The sequence below is a fragment of the Ruditapes philippinarum genome, unplaced genomic scaffold, assembly GCF_026571515.1.
Source record: "Ruditapes philippinarum isolate M1 unplaced genomic scaffold, ASM2657151v2 ctg2324_1_1_1_1, whole genome shotgun sequence".
Taxonomy (NCBI): Eukaryota; Metazoa; Mollusca; class Bivalvia; order Venerida; family Veneridae; genus Ruditapes; species Ruditapes philippinarum.
This window is the reverse complement of record NW_026852778.1, coordinates 218,243-233,952: the sequence shown is the minus strand read 5'-3', so window position 1 is coordinate 233,952 and position 15,710 is coordinate 218,243. Positions and strand designations below refer to the sequence as shown.

Below are 15,710 nucleotides of genomic sequence, written 5' to 3'. Positions count from 1 at the left end.
TGAGAGAAAAAATATTCAAAAGAACAATAGTTTGATACCAATTTGGTGTACAAAATAGTGATCAAATCTCTTAATATTATTTCACACACAGCACTCTCTTTCCAATCAGTAATTAATAATATTATCAACCTTATTTGCATAATCAATTTATTACTGAAATAATTTCCAAATTAATTATCAGTACAGGTATCTATAGGATATTTCCTTTACTACCGATAAATATCTCCTCCCAATGTCATTATACTAAGATTTCGCTACACGTCTGTGAATCTAATTATCATTTCCAAGTACAATACTATTGAAAATTATATCAATATTATTCATGCTTTTCGCTTTAAAAGTATTACACACAAATGATCACTATCTGCTGAAACACTAGATATTTGGTCCATTGTTATGTATTTACTATAATACACTGACATAACCTCACAATATTATGTTCTTTATTATCTGCATTTATAACAATTGTAGTGTACATGATGTCAAATGCTCTATTTCAAAGTTATAAAGGAATCAATTTATACCTCTGCAGCAAAATAGTTTTTATCTGCCTGTTGTAAGGGAATTTTCAACTGTTTCACAGCAACCTCTGATCCTTTAAACTCGCCCTTATATACACGAGAAAATGTCCCTTCACCTATCAAATCTACATTAAATGTAAAAATATATTTATTTACTGATTTTTCATGATAATCTATTATCCAATTGAAAAGAATATAGTGCTTTTGTCAAAACTTATCTGAAAAATCAAGTGATTATTTCCATGAATTTTACACAACAAGGGATCAAATATGTTGTTTTTTTTTATTTATTAAATTACAAGCATATAAATATGTATTCAATTTTCAGATTATTATCTGCTGCTAGGTATAAACAAGCATAAGAAAAGAAGTCACCTAATGGAGCAGAGCCACTTTTGAACACAAGAGCAAAATTTGAACCAGTCTGGTTAAGAGCCACTCAAATTTCTAACATGAAGCTTGTACATGTAAACCTTATGGTTTCTGACATACTGATATTTAAAGACTTTCTATAAAAGTATATGTCTTTTCAAAACAATAATTATTAAATACCTTCTGGTTTATAATTGATATCTGTATAATCTAGCTCTAAGCTGGAGATTGGGTCTGAATGTCGGAACTTCTGTAGCTCGCATTGTAACTGTCTGTAATATTGTATACATGCATAAACAAACATACACCACATCTTATGTGATTTATTTATAGTTTTATGTATCGTGATATTATACATAACAAAAAACATTATTGAATTCTTCTTTGTTACAAATGGTAGCAAAACACCCAAAACAACAAAACTGCATTATAATGATATCTGGCATCAATATTAAACAATATCATTTACAGATTGCTAAAAGGTTTGTTCACCTAAATCTTACACAAACAAACTGTATAGATACCTTATTTGTCTATGATGTTGTTGTTTTTCTTTCTTCATTTCATCTAAAAGTTCTCTCTTACTCATCCTGAACCATCTGCTCCTAAAGTTTTACTAAGCACACTACCATCTACCATACCTCTATTGTAATCTAACTGTTCTGACCCTGGACTAGAGTTAAGGAATGTTATCTCATCTACCGATAATCTTCTAGATGATAGTTTTGGTGTCCTTGGAGTATTGGAATCTAAATGTACCATAAAAACAAATGCAATTATAAAACTACATGTATTATGATATGAACATAGAATAAACTTTAACTTTTAAACTTTTACACAAGATTGCTAACCAATACTTTATCATTTGTTTGTTACTATAAGGCATATTACAACATACAAAGGAATAAAAGATAGTGTTTGCCTTAACAAGTACATGATATTTTTCATATGTCCTTAAAAAAATTTTAATTTTTTTTTTCATGGGATGAAACTTGAGCTCAATGGGGTTGTTTATTATAAACTCTATCAAACAGACAAACCATGCTTTGACTCCAGGCCATTATTTAGGTTCCCCTGTTGTCTGTCTTTGTCCTTGAGCTGTGTCTTTCAAAGCGTGGTACTAAGGCTTGTTTCCTGAAGGTCGACGGAACCAAGGTCAATGGTCATATTGCAATGGCTCCAACTTGTTTGCCAGCGAGACTTGTAATCTTCTAATCTGATAAAATATAAAATTGACATGGAATAAAGGTTTTTATGAAACAGCAAATTTGGCTCATTAAAATATAATATATAATACCTACATAAATTGGATATCTCTTTACTTATAATAATAATAATTTTCTAGATGACATCAGACCTCTCACAAACAAGCATAGTGACCACCTAAGCAGGCACTATTAACCTTTAATACCCCCCAAAAAAACAACGCATTATATAATGATTAAAATAGATCAAAAATAACCAAACCTTTTCAAAATTAAAAAGCTGAGGATAATTATTAACCAACATTTTTATTCCAAATCAGAGTCACTGAGACCTTGACCTGCTGACACCAAACAACCGAAGAGGAATCTTTTACTGACCAGATACAATGAGCCTAGTTGTGAGTTTATTTTACTAACCTTTCTTTGTATATCAGAGACTCTGTCTTCAATGTTAGAGTATGTTGTACTAGCATCTGTTCTGTAACCATGCTCTGGCCAGAATGACTTTTCTCTCTGGTGACATATTGTGTTGTTATGCTTATAGTTGTTGAAAATAGAGGAGGCTCGTAAAATGTAATATTTATAAACTCACTTTCTGTAAATTTTTTTTAACCATTTTATTCACAGCTGCTTTCAATACTACGACAGATAAGCTCGTCTATGACTTCAATTCAAAATAAGTTTGAAGCTTGGTATCAAGATGAGAGCAGGTAGATTTCAATCTTACGTAACAACAGAATAAAATCGCTGAATATTCTGTAAAGGCAAAGATAATGTTTCAACGTATAGTCAACTGCAAAAATAATCCATTTTTGTTTGTATATTTACAAATCTTAAAAATGTAATATACAGTGTAATGTACCTTTTGCAGCATACACACAGTAAGGTGAAGTAATAAGGAGAGGGCTTTACCTATAGTACTGACTGTGGCTGAGTGTTATTAGTGGTTTAAACGATGTTGTATCAATAATGTTTCTAGCATTGTTCAATTCGCGTTCTCCAGACTTTCTCCTCATAGGGTCAGTGTCTAGTATGTGCAAGCACGTGCGTTGATGCCCGTTGTTCATTCATGGTGTGAGAGGATGACACACGAAGGATTTGTAATTGTAATCAAATAATCATAGAACGCTGATGGAAACAGTCTGCTAATGCGTGTAACTTATATTGATGTATTATATATCGAGTTAGACTGTGATTAGAAGAGTTCGGTGTTTCGATTAGCTAGTGTCACATCTACATAATAAGCCAGACGGACAGTCGGTGTTAGTGATATGATGTAGACCAAGGATGAGTAAGTGTGCCTGAAAGGTGGCTCGGTATGATTTAAAAATAATAGTACAGAGGGGCACAGAGTTCATCAGATTAGAAGCGTTGAGAGCGGAGGGTCCATAGTACCAAATACGGAATAACAGGGTAATGATTTTAGTATCTGTAGTTGTGTGCTGTAGATTTGGGATGTCATATGTTTGCACTGACAGTGAGCTATGAAATGCAGTCAGTATGATATAGATGCCGACTGAGAGGGTTCAAGGGACTGTTACTGCTGTGGAGGAAGATCTCAGGATGCCCTTGATGCAGATTATTATAGGCACGAACGCCCGACACAAGTATGCATCTCGTAAATTTAACCAAGTCTTCTATCTGCTGTAAGGGACTAGTAGTGTTGTTGCACGCAAGTAAGATGCAGATGTGAGGCTGGTAAGCCTGTCGTGACATGTGATATAATTGTTGACATGTGTTAAGATCTATGTCGCAGATGCGTGTCTTCAGTTGTGTAGGTACATCAGATGAGAGGAGAGTGACAGTTAATATTTATCGCTGATTTGGTTATAGTACTAATAGAATGATCGCAGTTTAGTATAGCATAACAGATTTGCCATGCTGTAATTTAACAAATGATATACAGTAAATTCATCTGTAATTTAACAAATAATATACAGCAAACTCATCTGTTATTGTACAAATGATATGCAATAAATTCATCTGTTCTTGTACAAATAATATACAGTAATTCATCTGTTATTATACAGCTGTTACACAGTAAATTCATCTGTTCTTGTACAAATAATATACAGTAATTCATCTGTTATTATACAACTGTTACACAGTAAATTCATCTGTTATACAAATAATATACAGTAAATTCATCTGTTTTTGTTTTTATTGTTTTTTGTTTTTTTTGTACAAATGGTATACAATAAATTCATCTGTTATTGTACAAATGGTATACTGTTCCTTATAACATATGTGACGTCACTTATTATATTCAAGAATAAGGAAATACAAACCTTTGTTATATATGTAGTTTATATGTGAAATAGTGTACTCTACATTTTTATATGATATAAACTATTTTCACTAATCAGCAATAATTCTACTAACTCACTCAACATCTATTATACATTTGCTGCAATAATTAAAAAAAAACTTACAATAAAACCAAATGCACGCATAAAAATATCAACCACTTCAAACATACTAGCATTTATCACTCTAAATAAAGCATTGAATTTAAACTAATTGATAATATCCTCTATAAAATTAATACTAGAAACTATTTTATGCCTGTTATAAGAAATAACCAAGGCATTTCTTATTTAAAGGAACTATAGCCTCAAGCTCTAAAAGGCATAATATTTTCTGTGTTTGTATTGAGATAGACTATAAGATTTTACTTTAAATACTTCAGAATGTGGCTATAACACACAACTGTCTGCTGTTTGCAGCAGGTAATTCTCAATCTATCTGTCTTTTACAAGTTAATCAATAATTTTTTAATTTGTCAAATCCTTTTGTAATCAAGTTGTGTGATTTGAAATAAATTCAAAGTTTATGTATGGGAAATTTTCTCAAAATTGTGCTATAATAGGGTAGGAAGATCACATTTAAATATATTAGGTGCTCAGGACTCTGTATTTGACCATATTTACATACTAAAGCAATCTATTCAGATGAAATCTGAAAAAAAAGTTTACTAACCACCCTAATTCTGCAATCTCATAAATAGCTCTAAGCATTTAAAAGTTCTATAAAATACTATAGCATACTTTATTGGGGGCATGGACAATTATAACACGTAGGTGAGGAATAGGTTTCGCACTGGATGCTACAAAACAACAAAACATAGTCTACATACAATAATAGTTAAACACATGTAGATCACTCAGATGAATCACACACACACCAGTTTCTTTACCAATGCTGTTATTTTGTTAAAGCAGAAAAAGAAATATTTGCTTTCATTTTCACAATGTTTCTGGTATTTCTTTAACGGTATGATATAATTTATGTTTAAATGTGATTCTGTAGTTGTACAACAAACAAAAGTAAAATCTAAATGACAAAGATGTGGATAAAGGGAGTTTTCAGCATTGGGGAAAGGTATTAACACAGTTCACTACTAATACAATCACTCCCACTACAGAAGATAATGTTAGAACTAGGGAGATGGAAAGAAGCTTGCAATCTTATATTTTTATACATCAATGCTCATTTACACAATAAAATTTAATAAATTTAATATACTTTTGATTGACTTTTCACATATTTTTTCCATAAATTTTATATAAGTATGTTTCTTTAATCACAAATCTAAGTAAAGTGATAGTAAAATTAACAAATTTGGAGTAATGTTTAAAATGTCATATGCACATATAAAATGGTATATTTTTACAATATCTGAAGAAAAAACACCGGAGTTGTATTCTATATTTGTCAAACATAATCTTTCAACTTATGTTATTGTTATTTTAGCAGAACGTCAGGTATCAGTGTAACTGTGACAGGTGTAAATAGTTGGCATCTACCAAATAAATAAAAGTGGCAAGAAACAGAAGATCTATATTAATGAGAACACCTATTTCTATCAATCAGTGAACTTTCAGTTATTCTTTTAAGTAATCATAACATATATTCATTTCTAAAAGGGTTAATTATTTGTTAACTTTATTGTAGTTATATGATTATACATGTATAAGTATATCACATAATTGCAGGCACTTGTGACAGGAAAATATTGATGGTAAAAATGTGATAGTATTTTACCTGACTTCCCAGGGGGAGACAGTATATTCACTGTTACAAGGTTCTCTAGACCCTGATCTTGATCAAATTCACTAGGTGCTTGTTTTTGTAAATCATCCTCACTATCTGAACTGTTGCTGTCTGCTGTTGTCATCTGTAAAACATATCTTAAGATTAACAAAGTAAAGGCAATTTTTATTCTGAAGCTGCTATTTGGAAAAGATTGATATTTTCTTAAGGATATTTAACCTATGGCAGTACTATGTATAGTTGCTTTGAGAACAATAACTGTAATAAACATGTATAAAAGTTAATAGACGTAAAGTTTTAAATAAATAAGGTAAGACCTATATTTCATAATGTTTAATATCAATACTATTTAGTTCTTCAGAATACATGTATGATACCTCTTTGAATTTTTCTCTCTGAAGATGTCTGGCAGCCATCTCATCTCTCCGTAGCTTCTGTTTCTCATCACAAGGGGGATAACTCCTCTCACTATCCTTACACTTCAGCTTCCTCTCTTCAAACTTTTTGGCAGCAGCATTTACACCTTCAAGATAACAGGCTTAGTTTGTTGGGATGGTATTAAAATGTTTACACATAGGGTAAATAAAATATACTGTTACAAGAGGGCCATGATGGCCCTTAAATGGCTTATTGTAAGTATGCAGGTTGTACAGTTAATGATACACTATAAGAGAGTGATTTTTTTAACAATTCTATAGGCAATATCATAATTATGATTCTGTAATTCGTTTTTTCCCTATGTCCTTCAATATTTAATCTTATGTTTTCACAAGTAGGTCTCGCCTTAGATGGCATTCAATACAACATTAACAAAATAAATCACCATGAAAACCAGATTATTTTACCCTTTAACTGCCATGGTATCATAAAGGCAACAGCAGTACAGACTTCCATTTATTATTGATCTCTATTTTAAATTTTTAGAATTTCAAAAAAATAAAACAAAATATTTATGATAATAATAATAAGAAGAAAATAATAATAAGAGCCGTCACACAAGTGACGAATGCCCCGGAAAAGGTTTCTTAAGCATGCAGGTATTATGAAAAGAAAAAAGAATGAAAGTGACTTATTGCTTAATTTTGTTCTTGTGAAATGAAATGCTATTTATAGCAAACTCAACAACATGGAATAACGGACTTGGATGTGACACATCATCCTGATGTGGTAGACATTTATGCCAAGTTATTTCAAAATCCTTCAATGCATGACAATGGTACAGTTTGGAAACTCATATGTAACTTCAAACTCTTCTTATAAGCATAAGTACCTTCAAACTATTAGAGTGACCTTGACATTGGGGGTAGGAACATGGGTCTTACACACAACATGTCATCTTGATGCGGTAGACATTTGTGCCAAGTTATTTTAAAACTCTTCAATGCATGACAAAGTTATAGTCCAGACACGAATGTGTGTACCTATAATCTCTAATTGTGATAGCGTGAACCTTCAAAATATAAATGTGACCTTGACCTTTGAAGAAGGGACATGGTTCTTGGAAGTGACACAACATTGTCATGTGACAGACATTTGTGCCAAGTTATTTCAAAACCCTCAATGCATGACTTAGTTACAGTCTGGACATGATTATTGTGTAAGTGGAGACGCACAGACATAAAGACGGACATGAGCCTTAGCCGCGACATCATCTTGATGTGGTAGCCATTTGATTTTGTGCCAAGTTTTTTCAAAATCTTTCCATGCATGACAAATTTACAGTCCGGACATGAATCGTATCTTCAAACTCTTCTCAAGAGAATGAGTACCTTCAAACTATAAATGTGACCTTGAAGGTAGGGACATGGGTCTTGGATGCAACATGTCGTCTTATGCCTAGTAATTTTAAAATACTTTGATGCATGACAAAATTTCAGTCCGGACACGAATGTGTGTACCAATAAACTTTGTGATAAAGTGAACTTCAAAATGATATTGTGACCTTTGAGGTAGGGACAGTATTCTTGGATGCAACACATTGTCTTGATGTGGTAGACATTTATGCCTAGTTATTTTAAAATCCTTAAATGCATGACAAATTTACAGCCCGGACATGATTGTGTGTACCTATTAACTCTAATTGTGATAATGTGAAACTTAAAAATGTCAGTACAACCATGACCTTGGGGTTGGGACGAAATTCTTGGACGTGGTGAACATTTATGCCTAGTTATTTTTAAATCCTTTGATGCATGACAAAGTTACAGTCCAGACACGAAATGTGTGTACCTATTAACTCTAATTGTGATAATGTGAACTTCAAAATGTTAGTACGACCTTGACCTTTGAGGTAGGGAAGTAATTCTTGGACACATCATCTTGATGTGGTAGACATTTGTGCCAAGCTATTTCAAAATCCCTAAATGAATGACAAAGTTACAGTCCCGACAAGAATGGAGTGGGGATAAACAGATGGACAGACAAACAGACGGTACAATTTTAATATGCTGCCCTTCGGGGGGAATAAAAATGAAAATAATAAAAGCACCTGATTTAAAAAAAATTCCTGGAAACAACACACTTTGTACAAAAATGTACATAAAATTTGGAAATGAAAGTGTTAATAGAATGTAATTGAAATGAAAGATGCAGGCAATATAAAAATGTTTCTGACATGTCCTTACACTGTATCATTCTGTGTTATAAAGCAAGATCATTGTCACAGCAACATTAAAATTTATATGAAGGTTACCTTCTAATGCTTTCCTTTTAACAACATCTGCTGATCTGCTCCTTGACCTTAACTGTCTTGGTTCTTTCTTATCTTCAGCCTTCTTCGTACTTTCACGATTGTTTTTTGCAGATTCTCTTGTTAATGATGAACTTCTGGGTCTCAATAAAACACCCTTTGTTGGTTTAGATTCCAGGTTATTCAATTTTGAGCCAAGTTTCTCAGAGGAAGAATTATTTCTCTTTAGTTTTGTTTCAGAAGTATTGGCATTTCTATTTTGTGAATGGTTACTATTTTTAGACTTAGAATTATTTTTAGCACTTGGGGGTCTCTTCTCTGTATATTTGGCACTACTTGATTTTGTACTTGCTGCAAATGAAGGATTATCTCCCCTTGCAGAATTTTTCATATCAGTACTTTCAGAAACATTAGACATGGCACTATTACATCTACTTGTATCAGTTCCTCCTAACACACTTGCTCCATTTTTATCCTTTACAAATGTGTCAGAATGGCAAGAGTTCTTTTTGGTTACATTACTGGCTTTCAATTGTGATCTTTCAATAGATTTCATAATCTTTGTATTGTCAACTTCTTCCCAAGCAATAGAAGATGTCTGCAACTTTTTACCTTCAATGCTTTCTAATTGCGTAATAGGCAAGTTTTTGAGGTCCCTTATACCCTTAAGAATTTTATCTAAAGCTCCAAAAGCTGTAACTCCCATGTCATGTAGTTGGGAAGCTGACATAAATTCAAGATCTGTCAAATCAACTCCATTATCAGCAAATATTCTCACATGTTTGTCAACATCTGGAATCCCCAAACTTCGCAGCCAGAATTCAACTTCTGTATTACACTGCCTTGTTGTTGCAAATGGGCTACCTGAGTTCACATTTTGTCGTCTGGACTCAGGCCTATTAGGCATTGTGTTAAAGTCTTCAAGACCAAATATATCCCTGATTTCGCTACTTGGACTAGAATTGGAAACATTATCAACAACAGAGCATTCAACCTTGTTCCCATCAATACTATTATGAACAGAAGCTGGCTGTATTAGAACTTTGGTTCCTTCAAGACTAGAAATATCATTAAAACTTTCATCTTTCCCTGCCAAAATACGAACCTGTCCTTTCCTTGGATCAATAAAGATTTCTGGAGGTTCTGGTGGTTGTGTTAAGAAAATGCTTTGAGAAACATCATTTGTTACTGTGGCATTTGACTGAGACTTCAGTTTTCTTGGTGTGTATGTTTTACCTATAGACCTACTGGATTCATTACCATTATTTTGATTACTATCATCAGGTATCATAACACCATTTACATGTTCTAAGTTTTCTCTTCTCACTTCTCTGTCTTTAAACATATCAATTCTTGACCTTCTCTGTGATTCAACACCATTCTGATTTGATATTGTTTTAGTAGGCTCTTTTCTGGAATTATTAACTGTGATTTTATTTTGTTTATTCTCTTTACATTTTCCAGCAACAACAGCTGGTGATCTTGAGGAGTCACTGGTTTCACGTTTTAATGAGCTACTTCTTTTAACAGCCTTAACAGCTTTTGACGCTGAAGTGTTCTGCTTCACACCAACATTTTTTATTTCAGGTTTATGTTGGAGAGCTTTAGAAACATGCTTGTTGTTAGATTTTAATGACTTGTTATCCAAAGGTTCTGACCATGTGTCTCTTTTTATAATGTTCGAACTGGCTTTTTTCAATACTTTTGTTTTCAAGTCTAGAATTTTGTCGGCTGTATCTGGTGGCTGATCCATATTAACACTCTGATCATTTTTGTTTAACACTTTGGTTTTTTTATTATCCTCTAGTGATTTTTGCTGTGACCTTTCAGACTGAAGAACTCTGGTGCTATTCTGTGGAGCATTGTTCTCTTGATCAACAAGGTCTTTGCTTGATTTATATGTTGTGAGTTTGCCAGCACCACCATGAGCCCATCTTGAACCTCCTAACTCTTTCCTGGAAATAAAAACATTTATTTTAATATTGAAGTTTCCATATCTTAAAAATTTCTCTAAGTAGCCCATGAACTCACAAATGGTTATTTAGCTTATAAAAAAACTAAAATATTAAAAAAGTAAGTATCTTTAGTGTTGCTTTATAATGTATGAATTTCATAAACTTTCAAAATCACATACTCTTTTCACATTTCTATTTTGGTTTATATTTTAGTCACAAAAGTTATGATAATCATAAGGTCACAAGGCTAGATCATAGATAACTCCTGTAGGCACAGAAATAGTACCACTGACCTTTGTAATCTAACAAAACCTGAGCTACTACTTTAGGTGATTCATACCCTTACCTTCCACCTTAAACTAATAATGGCAAATGGTAAAGAAAATTGATTTCAGCCTTAAAGTTTGTGGAACTTCAGTTTTCGATATTCTTAATATAAACCAAAATGAGAAGGTTCCTTTCAGCTTCATATTTGTCTGGAATGGTTTTTCCTGTATATTATTAATGTCAAATGTTCATATCACTGTACTCAGAATGATGCATGGTACTGTACTGACTGTCAAGATGTACATCCAGCATAATTTATTGTCTAGTTAAAGAGTGACAAAAAGGGGTCATAACTATGTAAAACATTTTGTGGTCTGACACTTAACTTAAACTCACCCTGTATTTTATGATTTTATATTTATACAATAAATACTTATAATTATTTCAATTAATTACCTCTTAGAGAGTAATCCTCTGGAAACTATGTTTTTTTATTAAAAATTAGAAAAGAGGGCTATAACTCTGTGAAAATTAGTGGTATGTAGCCAAATTCCAACTTAACCTGCTTTCTATGATGTGGCATCTGTGTACCAAAAATTATCAAAATGTGTTGCTTTCTTAAAGAGTAATCATCTAAAGACCATATTTTTTCATTAAAAATAGGAGAAAATGGGGCCATAACTCTGTCAAAAACTGTCTGAAACCAAATTAAAACTTGACCTGTATTTTATGATGTTACATCTGTGTACCGTAAGTTGGTTTAATTAAATGCTTTGCTTTGTTCAAGGAAATCATAGACTGATTAACACACAGACTCACTCAAATACACCCCCAACAAACGAATAATTATGCCTTGGCTTGAAACCTAGAGCAGTGAAAGGCATATGATTGCAATTCAAGCCAACACCCTTAGTTAACCACTTGGCCACATATGCCCCTGCTCATTTTTATTGTTAACCTGGACTCTTTTTTTGATATTTGTAAAACATTATTTACCATGAAATCTGTAAATATTTTTTCAGACTACAATTTTGCAAAGACCTTACATTTAATGAGAAAATTTACTGTTCAAGATGCAATAACAATAACTTTTTTTTTATTGCAAAATGATGATAATTATCATATCACACCCTTACCTGATCATTCCCTTGACATTATTTTCATCTTCCTTTACAATTTGTTGATGAAGGAGGTATGCATTTTCAAGGTTCTCAATATCTCTGTGTAGCTTACTGCTTCCCTGTACAAGTTTATCATACCTGTATAATATAATGCCTTTATAATATATCAAACTATAATATGGTGCTTAAATCAAGAACCTTGAACATTCATGGATCATTATCCAATGCTATGATTAGTACAAAAAGAAGTATCAGTTGTAATTTAACAAATTTTTTTTAAATAAATAACAACTAATATGATTATAAATTTTATGAAAGAATGAATACAAGCTTTTTCGGTACTTTGCAATCATGCAGGGCTCATCCAGAAGGGCGATTCAGGCGAAAACTTCGCCGTGTATATTTCCATTTCGCTCTCCCAATTGATCAAAGAGAAGTCAACATCACCGATAAAATCTTAATTCCCAAAGAGTAACTACTTGGCGATGTAAAGAGCAGAGATTGTATCCGCCCATATGTCGACTGCTAATTATCATTATCCAATCAGAGCGTCGCTTTATACTACCCTTCTACCTGTATGCAAAGCGATAGACCGCCTACTGTAAACAGTAAATAATGAGAGCATCGGCCCGAAACGGGTATAATTGTGTGACAGTTTTTCGAGTTTAATACAGGATTAGGCGATAATTATAGATTGTTTTTTCCCCGTGCAAATTATCCCTAATTGATATACATGCAGTGTTTAACCCGAGTAATGGCGATGTGCAATGGGTTTTTCACTGCTATCACAAAACTGTTAGTCAATTAAAAATAATCAATTTCATTAATGATTTGCGACCGGATCATAGTTTTGAATGATTTCAGTCCGTTAACATCAATTAAAAATTGTTATGTCGCTCACGTCATGGCTACAGGACGAAATGCCAAAACCTAGCAGTAAAAGAAAGTTACTGATTCTGATACACCTACGCGAAAATTTAAGAAAGCCATTTCGCAAAAATCTTACGATTGGTATGTTGTAGACAGTGAGAGTGTTTGGCATTGTTATCTTTGCAGAATGCCAAATTTGACACAGCTTACGCACGTGGGCACGACATCCCGGAAAAACTACGAATCATGATCGGCATGCTACATATCGGTCGTATATCATGTGTACATGTATATAACAACAAAATTTGTCAGGAAAGAAGTGTTCTTATTGTTTCAATATATATATTTGTTTTAATGTCATAAAAATGACACTCCGATTAAGATTTATCAATATTGTAAGTTTCAAAAAGCATTATTTATAAAGATATTACGAGTTTAACATTTCATGAAAATAAAGGGAGATAATTTGAAATTTATTTTCTATAATTTCTCAGTCAAATTTTTCAATAAGAAATGAATGTATATAATTTTAGTGATCAAATATAATGTGCACAAATGTTTGCAGTACATATTTTACATATTCTTCGATGTTTGAAAATTGTTTTATAAGCATAATTATATGCACATAAATGTGACATTACAACATAAAAAACATTAACAACATACATACTGTTACATACAAGATCATAAAAGAATTACCGGTACTGTAATCAGAACAGATTTTGTTAATCAATATCCAATGTAACTAAATCTTCTAATAAAAGTGAGGAAAGTAAAAATATAAAATTAATTTATTCATCATATTTTTTCTTACGCATTATTATCACTAAATCTACATGAAAATATATAAACAAATATGTAGAGAAAGCTTATAAATAGCTGATAAATAGATTAATTGTGTTTATATTATTGTTAAAGGATGTATAGTCATGCATGTTAATGCATACACATTGGGTTGTTTCCCTTCTCCCTATTTTCGCGAGGAAGTCACTTCTCCCTAAAATTCCCCCCAGGATGAGCCCTGTCATGTTACTGTTCATGTGAAAAGTTTCCATTTGCAGTTTAGTAAACTCCCATTAACTTGATGAAGAACAAACTAGAATAGGTGAAAAACATTCTTGCTAAAGCAGTAAAGGTACTTACTGTTGGTCTCTTTTCCTCAGCCTGCCATCTGCCATAGTGGCACAGTTTTTAAGCACAACTTTTCATCATTAACATAAAAAACTGTTTCATCAGTCATGAATAACAACCTAAAATTATATTTTTACAATATCAGTTACGATAGAAAAATGATAATCCATTATTTATAGATCAGATATAATAAGAGAAGAACATAAAAGCAAGGCATCTGTGGCCATTTTATACACAACACATAGGAGACACACTTTGAAAGAAATATTACATCATGGTCTAGCATGAAGAACAAGATTTTACAAGATTATCCAAGTGTAAACAAAATCTGCAAATCAGACTATTATAAATTCTCTCTTTGCTAGGATGGTAACTACCTACCCCTGCAGTTGCCTATTAATTCCTTACACCTGTGCAGTTCACTGCAGCTTGCATTGAACATGTCTCACACTTGTTTTCCAGCTGTTTTTAAAATTTTAAATATTCTTCTTTTATTCTCTTTTTAAACAACTTTTTTTAACTTTCTTTGCAATTTTGACTAGCAGGCATGATTACATCATAGTTGAATAATTATGACGTTGCTATGAAATATTTCTACTTCTGGGGCTTGACCGACAAACTATAACAAGCCTGTAACATCTGCATGATATATTGGACTAGTCTACTCCCCACAAGGGGTTTGCCATTAAAAATTAGCTATAAGTAAATGTGTAATTGAAAAAAAAATGTTTTTGATATTGTGACAAAATATGTTATCAATGACTGTCAACACTCTTCTATGTCCTTTGAATTTCTCTTTACACATTAGTTGACCCTTCAACTGTTGAAATTTCATTTAACAATAAAATCACTATCTCCACAGTTTAAAGAAATTCTAGTCGCTTGAACAATATTGGCAGTTATACTCATCAGAGTTATCATCTTAGCATTTAAACATTTTAGATCTACATGTTTTATAAAATTTGTATTTTTTTCATTTTCACACATGAAAGCATGTGCATTTCGTTCATGTTCAAACCTATCCTATTCTGTCAACCAAATTTACCCATACTCACACTTTTCCCTGCAGCTCCGTCGGAATTATTTGAATTCTGTCATCATACTTCTTACATCAAATAAATCAATAAAGATAATTTTTCTTGCAAGCACTGACAGGAAGTGTTGTTATCATCAACAATGTGCTCTTCAATTTAAAAACAATTTCAGTGCATTTTTTAGGCCAACGCAAGAGAACTACCGAAAAGAACGTTTTTTTAAAAAGTAAATGTACACTAATGCATTGAAATTTAAAGATATTATGAAGCGTAAAAACACATTACATTAAAAAAAATTGCTCTATTTTGTAAAATAAAAATTACAACATGAAAATAATAATTATAATATTGTATCATTAGTCTCCTAGAAAATTGTGTAAATGGAGAATAAATTTCGGTTATTATCAAGAATCAAGTCATATCTTTATTTTATCTTACGGGTGCAATATGATTGTCACTCTTTCTCTCTTTGACCATGATAAAAATTTTCCT

At 32.2% G+C, this 15,710-nt stretch overlaps 2 protein-coding genes across 2 annotated transcripts; both read right to left on the bottom strand.

Annotated features, from left to right (window-relative positions):
* Positions 1-524: 524 nt before the first annotated feature.
* LOC132724160 (uncharacterized) lies at positions 525-1,505 on the bottom strand (the record flags this gene model as incomplete). Its single annotated transcript, XM_060708985.1, has 3 exons — positions 1,418-1,505; positions 1,074-1,165; positions 525-646 (listed from the first exon to the last, which is right to left on the bottom strand). Coding segments are annotated over exons 1-3 (279 nt in total), but the record flags the coding sequence as incomplete, so codon positions are not given.
* Positions 1,506-5,856: 4,351 nt separating this feature from the next.
* LOC132724133 (uncharacterized) lies at positions 5,857-15,362 on the bottom strand. Its single transcript, XM_060708953.1, has 6 exons — positions 15,240-15,362; positions 14,197-14,303; positions 12,199-12,321; positions 8,844-10,795; positions 6,529-6,674; positions 5,857-6,275 (listed from the first exon to the last, which is right to left on the bottom strand). The coding sequence occupies exons 2-6, from the start codon at positions 14,229-14,231 to the stop codon at positions 6,027-6,029; spliced, it is 2,505 nt and encodes an 834-aa protein (XP_060564936.1). The 5' UTR covers positions 14,232-14,303; positions 15,240-15,362; the 3' UTR covers positions 5,857-6,026.
* Positions 15,363-15,710: the final 348 nt, after the last annotated feature.